At 46.5% G+C, this 12,261-nt stretch overlaps 1 protein-coding gene across 1 annotated transcript; it reads left to right on the top strand.

Moving 5' to 3' along the window:
* The first annotated feature begins 1,270 nt into the window (after window positions 1–1,270).
* Window positions 1,271–3,173, top strand: Rnase10 (ribonuclease A family member 10 (inactive)). Its single transcript, XM_041638809.1, has 2 exons — window positions 1,271–1,376; window positions 2,548–3,173. Exons 1-2 carry the CDS (start codon window positions 1,271–1,273, stop codon window positions 3,171–3,173), a joined length of 732 nt encoding a protein of 243 aa, XP_041494743.1.
* Window positions 3,174–12,261: the final 9,088 nt, after the last annotated feature.

Below are 12,261 nucleotides of genomic sequence, written 5' to 3'. Positions count from 1 at the left end.
AGCTCCTGGGTTGCTAGATGCTAGTGATCTGCTAAGTTACCAGATTGCACCAGACTTCTGTCTGTTAAGTCAGTCCGCTGCTCAGCCACTGACCCAGCTAGAAACGGCTGTCAGGGAGGCCGGAACTAGCCCAAACAAAGTCTCAGCCTCTGCACCTGCAGCATTCCAGTCCCCCCACAGTACTGGAAGTCTAATCAGTCAGTCTCTGTGAGGCTTCCTTCAGAAGCAGGGGGTGGGAGCCGCAGAGCAGGAGTCCACCCTGTCCCTCCACATCCTCTAATGTGGCTTACACAGGCCACTAAACATCTCGTGGCTTCAATTTTGTTATAAAACTGGAGGATTAGTCCTGAACCTCATCTGGTAAAGAGGTCAGAGGGCCACATGAAGTGACGTATGTGAAAATGACCTAAAATGGAAAATCAACTGTCTAGATCCTCAGATCGCCACAGCTCCTTCCCAGACCTGTTCCTCTAGCTGAGGTAGACTCTGTGCCTTCTATTCAGTCAGGTTAGCAGAGGGCAGGTGAGGTCTAGCCTCTGCCACTCCTGAATGAACCATAGCTCAAAAGTAAAGACAAAAATTCAGAAACCTTGTGGATGACAGAAATCGGAACCCTGCCCAACAACTAGAGAAAACACCTATGTAAGGGTGGATCCGGCGAGTGTCTTTGTAGTCTTATCAATCCGCAGGTGATCAAGCAGGAGAAGGGAATACCCACACTGTGAGCTGACTGGCTTTATTCATCCTGTGTAGGAGCTGATAAACTGTTCTCCTTTGGGTAATGTATTTCTTGGCCCAAGTAACTACATTTACAAAATCTGGACTTTTTTTTCCAACTGCAAATAGTCAAATGAAATCATAGCACACTTGTAACCTGTGGAAAGCAGTGTGGGAAAGGTGGCCCGAATAAAAAAAGAAGCAGAATACCAGGAACTATCATTCTGGAAGCGACAGGAAAAGGCTGAAGTGTAGAAAACAAGACTAACAAGGCTGGAAATCCATGCACAGGTCAGAGGGTCTAGACCACAGGTAAGTGGGCACAACTCAGGGCGGAACAGCTGACTGATAAAATAAACTGCCTACACTCTCCCTGGGCCAGAAAACACTTCCTGTCCTGGCCTAAATTGCTTGACTTCAAAGTGTTTGTGGGAGCAGAAATGCAAATTAGCTGAGTGAGTGTGTTCTGTGCTGGGAAGAAGGGGAGAGAGGTGGGTTCACAGGAAATCCGGCTGTGTTTAAAAGCCCACGGCACACAAGGGGATAGATTTTTATGGAGAGTGGCTTCTGGGAACTGCTCACAGAGAAGAAAGCTATCGCAGGGCAGAACCAGGGGCACAGAAAGAGCCAGGACTATCTGAAGCTGCTTACAAGTATTGGTAAGCCAAAGACAGCAGCGTCCCGTGCCTGAGGAGCTCTCTGCCTGCTGAGCCAGAGCTGCACCCCATCTGATTGCAGTCTTCTACGCGCCTTTCCTCATTCTTCTGGTTAGCTTTAGTAAAGAAAAACTTTCCTGGTCTATTTCTCACTGGTCTGTCTGGCAAGCCTCTAATATTGTCGTAATCTCTTGAGTCCATGACAACCAGCAGTCACACTGTAGCATTTCCACATGCGGGGCCCAGGGCAACATTGTCACCGAGGGATGGATGCCAGCTTTGGCCAAGAGCATAGTGTTCCATTTCCGATTTCCTCAAAGTTGGGCAGTTGCTGAGCAGGATGGCCAGTTAGACGCCTCCTGCCTCATCATTAGAGTCTGCTGGTACCCAGCATGTCCTTCCTGCTTTTCATACCAAGGTGGAACCCTGAGTCGGCGGCTCCAAAGGCCCGTCTTCTTTTCAGTTGCCATCCTCCTGCCTCAGCTGTGGGACAGGGCCAGGCGAGAGCAGCCGCCAAGGCAGCTGGAGAGGGAGAAGGCACTACTGCCTTTCTTCCCCCACTAGAAACGGAGCTCGGATGACAAGCTTAGCAGAGACCCCAGCCGTGGCTGCACCTTTCAGAAGCTTTACTTTCGGAGTGAGAATAAACCTAGGACTTTTGGATCCATTTGTATCTCTTTTGGGGAGAAGGGTAATATAATAGCAAGGAAGTAAGTCTGAGATAAGAAATGGATACAGTGTCTACTATGATGAGCCCCGTCCTTTACCTGGAGCAAGGTTTTCTGTAAGGATTTCTCGACACTCATTTGGCTTAGCTATCCTCTCTGGTGATTAGGAAGTCGTTTCTGAATTGACTGGTGTGCCCTGGGGCTAGAGCTCAGAGCAAGAGCTCTGGCTTAGCGGGTGCAAGGGGAGAAAGGACAGAGCCATAGCAAGTTCCCTTACTGGTTCCTCAGATGCAAACCTGTTTAAGACCGTTTCTACTGGTCACCTTCCAATCCTCAAGACCCACACCTTTTACACAGGAAAGATGAATTTGGTGAGGAGAGGCAAAAGAAATAAGAAAGAGACTCATTGCCTTGGGTGGGTAGAGTGCTGTGGATTGGGTGGAGGACCTGAGACATGGGTCAGAGTTCACATCTACATCATGCCTTCCTTTCCCCCTCTTCCCCAGGCAGAATGAAGGTGACTATGGTACACACGCTGTTTATGGTGCTGCTGTTGCTGCTAGGCCTGGGGCTGGGCCTGGGCCTCGGCCTTCACATGGCTGCTGCGGTCTTGGATCCGCCACTGAGTGAGTTCTGGCCTGGTGGCTCCGAGGGCACAGCTGAGGCCACTGAAGAGGGAGAAGGCACAAGGACCACAGAAGCCCTGGTGCTGGGCTACAAAGAAATGGCACAGCCTGTCCGGCCAGAAGAGGCTGTCCTCAGGGGAGATGAGGTCAGAGGAAGCAGGATGCTGTCTCAGAGCAAACAGGACTACCTCAGGTTTGACCTGAGCCCCAGGGACTGTAACACCATGATGGCCCCCAAGATGAATGAGCATAACCGCAGCTGCATAAACCAATACACATTCATCCATGAAGAGCCAAGCACAGTCAGGGCAGTCTGTGACAGCCCTGTGGTTACCTGTAACCTCAAGGGGCTCAAATGTCACAAAAGTCCCCGTCCTTTTGATCTGACATTGTGTAAGTTGTCCAAACCAGGCCAAGTCACGCCCAACTGCCATTATCTGAGTTATATCATGGAAAAGGTCATTATCATAACATGCAATGACACGAAGCTGCTGGAGCTTAACTGAGGGCTCATGCCTTTCCCTTCCCTTTGCATTCCCGTTTGCTGATGCTTCTGCCCCTACTTGGGTGCACTGTAGAAAAGTACTGGGAAGAGAGGATGAACCACTATGATCTTTGTCTTCTGAAAATATAATTATTCTCTGTGTTCGGGGTTGTCCAACTGGCATTTTGTTCTGGGGGTCAGAAATGACAACATAATGACTAGTTTCTCCGAGAAATCTCTCACCTTCAACCCTGCCCTAGAAAGGCGGAGCTGTAGAGAGACCCTCCCTTAGCCGTGGTCGGCAGCCTGATCCCTGGACTGAGTAATACCCGGGCATAGAGTAGAAGAGTTCGATGCATCCTTTACCCATTTTCTTCGCTGCTGCCCTCACAGGGCCTCTGTGGTACTCACAGACTCCTGGGTAATCGCATTGTCCTGTGCAAGATAATGCTCTTCTCAGTGCAATTAAAATGATTCTATCTGGGACTGTGTCTGAAAGTCACATGGTTAGGCTGGGAAATTACAGAGCCTGCTGACAAGGTGGTGCAAGAGGAACCAGTGCCTGGGTAAGGACCCACTTTTTCTCCCCGCTCCCCTCCCCTTTCTGCTCCTATTTTTACAACCTTTCTTTTTGTTCCTCTTTTCTTTTTCCTTCGTTTCTTTCTTTTCTTATAGTTTTCTGTGTTCTCCTTTTCTTCCACCTTTTTTTTTGTGTGTGTGTGGGAGTCCTTGTTTCTCCAGATGTTTTTTGAGCCACTCAGTCAGTTAATATGTGTTAACTGGGCTATATTGGGAAAGACTGAGTCTAGCATGGGTAGTTAGAAGTTAGATGGAAAGAAAGGAAGACAGGGAGGAAGGAAGGAAGGAAGGAAGGAAGGGAGGGAGGGAGGAAGGAAGATAGAAACAGCTGTTCTTGGTTGTCAACTTGACCACATCTGAGATTAACTACACCCCAAGCAGCTGGGTACACCCGTGAAGGTTTTTTCTTAGTTAAATCATTTGATCTGGGTCTTTTGAGGTGGGAAGATCTACCTTATGGTGCAGCCCAGACAAAGGACATGGAAGAAGGAAGCTCTCTCTCTTAGCCGGCTGGCCCTCACTCTTTCTGGCAAGCTCATTATTTTACTGGCATTAGAGCCTATTTCTTTGAGGTTCCATTGTACACCGAAGACTGGCTGAAGACATCGGCCTCATGGATTGAACAACTACTGAATTCTTAGACTTTCTACTGGTAGACAACTATTGTTGGACTAGCTGGACCATAGCTTGTTAGTCATTCTAATTGATATAAATTCCACACACACACACACACACACACACACACACACATATATATACATATATATACATATATATATCACACACACACATATATATACATATATATATACATATATATATGTATATATATATTACATATATACATATGTAATGTATATATGTATATATATGTGTGTGTGTGTGTGTGTGTGTGTGATTTGCCAGATCCACACTTTCCCAATACCCTGCCTCTGCTTACTACACTTCAGTTAGATGTTAGGCAGCTTTCTGTTACTGTCATAAAAGACCTGAGAACTAACTTAGAAGGAGGAAGCATTCATTTTGGATCCCCTGGAAGAGCAGTAAGAGCTCTTAGCCACTGAGCAAACTCTCCGGCCCCTACACTTTGCTTTTGGAAATCCAAAAGGTTCCAAGTTCCAAAAAGCACAGGCTTCAAAAGTTTGAGGTCTGGAACTGCATTGCAACACATACACATTATCCAATTAGCCTTTGATGGATTTGTTTACATTGACATCTTTGTGGCAGCAGCTCTATTACACGTTTCTTCCACGTTCTTCGTCAGCACATTTCCAGGTCCCTGACAGTCTATTCAATGACTGTCCATCCAGTGCCTCCTCGGAAGCTGTAACAACTACAGAGAAACATAAGCTCCCTTAGGGGACTTGAGAAATCCGATCCTCGTCAAGCACTGGGCAAGCAATGTTTCCCAGGTCTTTAGATGGACTCTTTCTTCTCTAAGTCAGGCAGGAAGAAAACTACCATGTCTGTCCTGCACACTCCTACACGCTTTCCTAGACTCCTTTGGTTTTACTGAATTACATTTAACAGAAAAGTCACAAGCTCAAGGAAGTCCACTGTATTGGTGATGTTGCTGTTGCTATAACAAAATACCTAGAGCTAGGCATTTATAAAGAAAAAGGTTGCTTTAGCTCACAGTTTGGGAGGCTGAAGACCCACGTCCGGGTGTGGTATTTCATTTGGGTGTGGTGTCAGAGTGAGGACCTGCCAGTCTTGGGCCTTTGAGCACTTGTCTGCAGCTGGTTGCTGTTATTTGGGGAGGTTTAGATGGTTCAGCCTTGCTGGAGGAAGTACCTCACTGAGGGCAGACTTTGACATTAAAAGCCTCATGTCACTTCTAGTTTGATCTCCTTGTTTCATGCTGGTGGCTGAAAATGTGAGTTCTCAGCTTCCTTTTCCTGCAACCACACCCGCTGGCCTTTTTGGTGCTGGGACCTTGTGGGACTTGAGCTTTATCCAACCCCTGAGAAAAGCCCCCTTCTAGAGAAAGTCTTAGCTAATGGGGAAAACCCAAGTCACACAAAACTGCTGCCCACCTAACTTCCCCTATCGACTGAACAACAATGGGCCAATCAGATAAGTTTCCAAGCAGCCCCTGTGGTTAGCCAAGGGTCAGCAGATGTCCCAGAGACATGACCAGGGACAGTGGCTATGGGTGAACACCCCCACCCCCAAGCAATGACAGCTATCAGAGAATAATAAGCTTTACCTCACCCTTAGCCAATTATGATATAGGATAAGTAATTTTGTACTTTGAGACTATAGTCTTGTGATTGCTTTGTGGTTTTTGTACTTATAAACCCCTTACAATAGTAGATGGGATTCTTCTCCCTCCATCTGCTGTCGGGGACCCGTGCTAGCCTGCACATAATAAACGAAACCTTGCTTTTGCATTTGGAAGTGTGGCTCCATGGTGGTCTTCTTGGGGGTCTCGGAACTTAGGCACAACACTCGCCTCTATGCCTCTCCACCGTGATGGACTCTCTCCACTCTTCACGATATAAGTTTCTTCTGGTCATGTGTTCTATCATAGCCACAGAAGAGGAGCTGATACATTGAGAAATCCCATTAGCCCAGCCTGTGATGAGGCTCCTTTAGCTGGGTCCAGACATCGTAGACATCACGGTGCACAAGAGAGGCACGTAGACCAAGACAAGAAGCTAGAGACCGAAGAAGGGGAAAGCTTTGCTCTTTTATGACAGCCTGTTTCTGTGAGCCAACTTCTCTGTGTGACCAGCATTGCCCCTCTCAGGAGCAGCAGCACCAGGGACCTAACCACCTCTCACCAGGCCTCACCTCTTAAAGGTTCTTCAGCACTGAGACCCCAAAGAGCAAGCCTCTAACACAGGAATGCTTCAGGAACAATCCTCACCAAACCATAGTCCCTGCTTCTGTTAGCCAAGACGGCTCAGGTTACCAATGGCTGCTTGCTCCTCAGAGACGCTCACTGCACTACGGTGTCCCTGAGTCTGGGCTCCTATGCTCAAAGGGACAAGATTCGGCTCCACGTAAACTCTAAGGGCTTGGATTCTGTAGGGTGTGCCAATCAAAAAGCATTTACAAGCTAGCATGGTGGTACATACTTGTAATCTCAGGACTGAGGTAGAAAAATATTGAATTCAAGGCTAGCCCTGGGATAGCCTTAGAATTCTGGGAAAGGCTGAGCAGCAAAGAAAAATATGCTTCAAAAAACTCTACAGATTATCTATCATCTATCTATCTATCTATCTATCTATCTATCATCTATCTATCATCTATCTATCATCTATCTATATATCTATCTTTTCTATACACACCTACACACACTAAGCAATTTTATAAAATTATCCTATTATTTATTATTTGAAACTTTTATACAATATATTTTTAAATAGTATTTTTCATATAATATATTCTGATCATGGTTTCTGCTCATTTCCTCATAGATCCTCTCATCCTTCCAGCTCTATGCTTTTTTTACTTTCTTAAAACAAACAGGCAAATAAAAAAGACAGGCAATCAAGAATAAAATAAGCTAGCAAATGAGCAAATGGAAAGAAATCAAGAGGATGAGAGACATATACATATGCAGACACACAACCCATAAAAACACAAAATCAGAAACCATAATATATAAGCAAAAGACATTTACGGTAAAAAAAAAAACTGCTCAAACAAATCAATATGAGACAAAAAAGTATCTCTAAAAATGCCATTCAGTTCACTTCTTGTTGGTCGTACACTGCTGGACCTGCGAACTACCCTTTAAATGCAATCTGTACACCCAGTGAAACGCCCTTGGAGAGGACTGACTTTTCCTCTGCAAGCAGTTATCAACTGGAGATAGACTCTAACTTAGGGATGGGAGCTCCTATCTACTTACCCTCTCAGAGCTGGGACCACATCTGGTGGCCCTGTGTGTGCTGCCACAATCCCGCTGAGTCAGGAGGACTCACTCGTCCTTGGAGTGGCCCATCCCCTCTGACCTGTGCACGCCACCACAGTCTGTGCAGCAGTCCCTCTGTGTCTGGAGGACTTTGTCCTTGGAGTGGCCCGTCCCCTCTGACCTGTGCATGCCACCATAGTGTGCAGCAGTCCCACTGTGTCTGGAGGACTTTGTCCTTGGAGTGGCCCATCCCCTCTGACCTGTGCAGGCCACCACAGTGTGCAGCAGCCCCGCTGTGTCTGGAGGACTTTGTCCTTGGAGTGGCCCATCCCCTCTGACCTGTGCAGGCCACCACAGTGTGCAGCAGCCCCGCTGTGTCTGGAGGACTCTGTCCTTGGAGTCGCCCACACCCTCTGGCTCTTACAGTCTTTCTGCTTCCTTTTCCACGTAGCTCTGGAGCCCTGTGGGGAGGGGTTTGATGAAGACACCACATTTAGAACTGAGTGTTTCTAGGTCTCTGCACATTGCCCAACTGTGGGTCTCTATAGTAGTTTCCATCTACTGCTGGAGAAGGCTTGTATGTTAATGTCTGCGTCAGACACACTGATCTAGCAGAATGTTATTAGGAGTCAATTTATTGCTATGTTCCCTTAATAGAATAGCATTGTGGGATATTATTTTAACTAGGCAAAGATGTATTACAGTTATTTATACTGCAGAATATTTAACTGCGTAAAGGTGCTGTTGACAATGGTCTGTACCCTGTCAATTGTATTTTAATAAAATGCTGATTGGCCAGTAGCCAGGCAGGAAGTATAGGTAGGGCTATCAGCAGGAAGTAGAGGCAGGACAACGAGAATTCTAGGAAGAAGAAAGATTCAGTATGCAGTTGTCACCCAGACACAAGATGTGACTGCCTCGCCTAAAAAGGTAACACGTGGCTAACACAGACAAGAATTATGGGCTAATATAAGTCATAAGAGTTAATAAGAGGCCTGAGCTAATGTTACTTTTGTTTATGCTACATTTGTTTAATTATGAAAATATGTGTGGCATTTGTTTCACCTTGCCTGCCTAAGGCACCTGATTGGTCTAATAAAAAGCTGAGCAGCCAATAGTTAGGCAGGAGAAAGGATAGATGGGGCTGACAGGGAGGGAGAATAAATAGGAGGAGAAATCTAGGCTTGGAGGAACAAGAGAAATAGGATATATTTTTAAAGTATTCTTTTATTGCCATTTTAATTTACAATAAGCACTTTTGTCCGCCCAACCTCTTCCTTTCCTTATACCTCTGCCCCCTACTGTGGGGTCTCTCTTACTGGTCTCCTGACCACTGTAACTACTGTTTGGGTAATCTTTTATTTTTCTTCTGCATAACCGCCAACAACCAGGACCCATTCATACCCGCAAACCCTTGTGACTTCTGAATTTTCTTTCTACTGTCTGGGGCTGACTGTATAACAAAACCAGTACTGGAAGCTCACTGGTTTTCTGGCCTGTCTGGGTCTATGGCAGAGAACACCCGGTAAGCCTTGCAGAGGCACCTCAGGAATCCGGCAGGCGATTGTTGGGGCTGTTGTATAACCTCACTCACCTAAGATAGATTGCTGAGTTTTCTAGCAACTGCTTTCAATCCTTCTTCCAAATGGGACTTGTGGAAATTGTCTAGAGTCTTCTTACCTAGGTTGGTGTTGGGGTCCCAGTCAGAGAAGGAAATCTGCTTGGTTTGGAATGCATTGTTCTCAAGTGATCTTTCATTCAGGAACTGAATTCTCTCTGTGTCTCTGTCTCTGTCTCTCTCTTTCTGTCTCTCTCTCTCTCTCTCTCTCTGAGACAGAGTTCCTTTGTGTAGTTCTGGATTTTCTTGAACTTGTTTTGTATACCAGGCTGATCTCAAACTCAGATTCCCCCGCTTTTCTCTCTCTTCAGTTCTGGAATTAAAGGTGTGTAGCACCACCTCCTGGCTGAAAAGCATCTTTTCTATTCTCAAAGTGAATCTTGTCCCAATCCTGGGGTCGTGAAGAGGGTGACTAGGAACTGTTGACTTTCTTCCCATGTGGTTGGTGGGAATAAAAGACAGTCTCAAGGAGACTAAGAAGAGCCTGAGGTTTTTCAGAGAGTTGTGTGTGGATTCTCAGATTTCCAATCATACAAGTCATTGGCTTTAAAAAAAAAAAGACATAAACCACGAATAGGGTAGAGAAGGAATCTTCAGGTCTTAGGCCTGCTGGGTACAACTCCCTTAGAGAGAGAACTGCCTCTACCCAGCCAGAGCCACTCTAATATATGGAAGGAAGAGGGGCTGTGAGGTAGAAGAGATTATCTCTTCCCTCTCAAAGGGAATGGCCAGAGTCTGTGCTGTGGGGCTAAGAGAACAGACAGAGGTCTGGGTGTCTGTGGGTGAGGGTCTTTCACCAGAGAAAGCCACCAGTCGCTATGTGGAAGTTGACTGGGATGGTTGGAGTCTCCACCCGTCATTTTTCAGGTGACCTGAACAGTATGGGGGTTCAGAGAAGCTTCACTTGTCCACCCAACTCCAAAAGAGGGAGACAGAAACTCCTGAGTTTTCTGGGTGAGAAAACAAACAACACATCTGTCCTCATCCACAAAAGCCTCTGTTTCAGTTAGGGTTTCATTGCTGTGGAAAGACAGCCCGACTAGAGCAGCTCTGATATAGGACAGCACTTAACTGGGCGGCTGATAGGGAGGGGTTTACTCTGATATAGGACAGCACTTAACTGGGCTGCTGATAGGGAGGGGTTTAGTCTGATATAGGACAGCACTTAACTGGGCGGCTGATAGGGAGGGGTTTAGTCTGTATCGTCAGGGTGGTGAGTAGGTTGGCTTGCTGGCAGACAAGGTGCCGGAGAGGGAGCTGAGAGTTCTGCATCTGTACCTACAGGAAGAGAAGGTGACAACAGGCCTAGCTTGAACTTTTGAAACCTCAAAGCCCACCTTCTGTGACACACTTCCTCCAACAAGGCCAAACCTGTTTCAACAAAGCCACACCTCCCATAATGTCACTTCCTACGAATTTATAGGGGCCGTTTTTCTTTCAAATCACTACACCCTCGTTGAAACATTTTAATACCCACTTCAGCAGTGCTGTCTTAGTCAGGGTTTCTATTGCTGTGAAAAGACACCATGTCCATAGCAGCTCTTATAAAGAAAAACATTTCATTAGGGTGGCTTACAGTTTCAGAGGTTTAGTCCGTTATTGCCATGGCAGAAGCATGGCTTTACGCAGGCTGACATGGTGCTGGAGAGGGAGCTGCGAGTTCTACATCTTGGTCCACAGGCAACAGGAAATTAACTGTGTCCCACACTGAGCATAGTTTGAGTAAAGAAGACCTCAAAACCCACCCCACAGTGACACACTTCCTCCAAGAATGGCACACCTCCTACTAGTGCCACTCCCTATGGGGCCATTTTCTTTCAAAGCACCACACTTGTGGCTAATCCCTCTCCTTCCCATTCTGTATCTGTTTTCCCAACCAGCAGAACTGACAGAAACACCCAGACAGGCAAACAGTAAAGATAGCAGTGGTGTCCACCACACAGACTTGAACCAGGGGTCCAGCGACGTCTCACCTGGATCCCAGACACCAGAATTAGGGCTGCATCCTGTCTTTCCTAAGTGTCCTGTTCCGAAGGCGCAGACTTGCCCCTGGAGGCAACAGTCTTATCTGGTGAAGGTCAGCCTCTGGTCTTTTTCTGCTTTCTGTCTCTTTATACTACCTCAGAGATTTAACAGCCACCACCTTCTATCTCCAATTCAAGCCCAAGAATCAGCACCTCTCCCCTTAGCAACTGTAGAAGTGGTACCTTTTCTATTTATTAACTTACCTGTTGATTTTGCTCAGAACAGACTGACAGATAAACTCGCTACTCCTCATTTTCCTTGCTCCTAAAACTTCAGCTCACCTTTCTTGACTTTCTAATTTAGTAATATCTGAACTTCTAAGAGTGTTTTTGCTTGTTTCTGTCCCATCGCCTCCCCAGAGCCTGCTTCTAAAGCAGGAACCACAAAGGAAAGGAAGGCCCAAGCCACACAGCCCCAGGCTCACTTTTCTCATCTACACTGTCCCTTTGATCCCTAACTTGAGGATTCTGCACAAGCTGGGATAAAGAGTCCTGCCTGCAGCCTCCCTGGAGTAAAAGCAAGATTTAAAACCTACTTTCTACAAGAAAAAAAAAAAGGGTTCTGAATAGAAGCAACCAGAGAGAGAGAGAGAGAGCCTGGTAGAAGCAGGAGGGGAGGGACCCAGGAGGTGACACTCCCCAGCAAGCCCAGGAATGCATCTTCAGTGCCTCTTTAAGCCCCCTTATGAGTTCCTGTTTTATAGAATGGTCCTTATCATTCCTGAAAGGGTTTCTGCACCCTAAAATTAAGTCTCTCTGCCAAAGCAACAAATCAGATCAGGCTGAATTAATAAAACCAGGTTTAAACTGAGCAAAGCAACTCCTGGGTGATCTGGGATGGTGGGGAGGGGGGAGCGGAGATCACGTGGCAAGTCCAGGGTCTAGGTCTTAAATACCCTGTAGGTGTGTCTTGAGCATATCAGGGGGAGGGGCTGCCCCTTGGAGGATTTCTAAGGGTGGGGTTTGGAGAGCAGGGGTGCTACAGCCGATCTTCCACCTATACAATTCCTTTCTATAATTTCAC

Source organism: Microtus oregoni, unplaced genomic scaffold (genome assembly GCF_018167655.1).
Source record: "Microtus oregoni isolate MIOR12 unplaced genomic scaffold, Mior012 000056F_ref0000123, whole genome shotgun sequence".
In the NCBI taxonomy this organism is placed as follows: Eukaryota; Metazoa; Chordata; class Mammalia; order Rodentia; family Cricetidae; genus Microtus; species Microtus oregoni.
The sequence above is the reverse complement of the archived record's forward strand: the minus strand, read 5'-3'. Positions and strand labels throughout refer to the sequence as shown.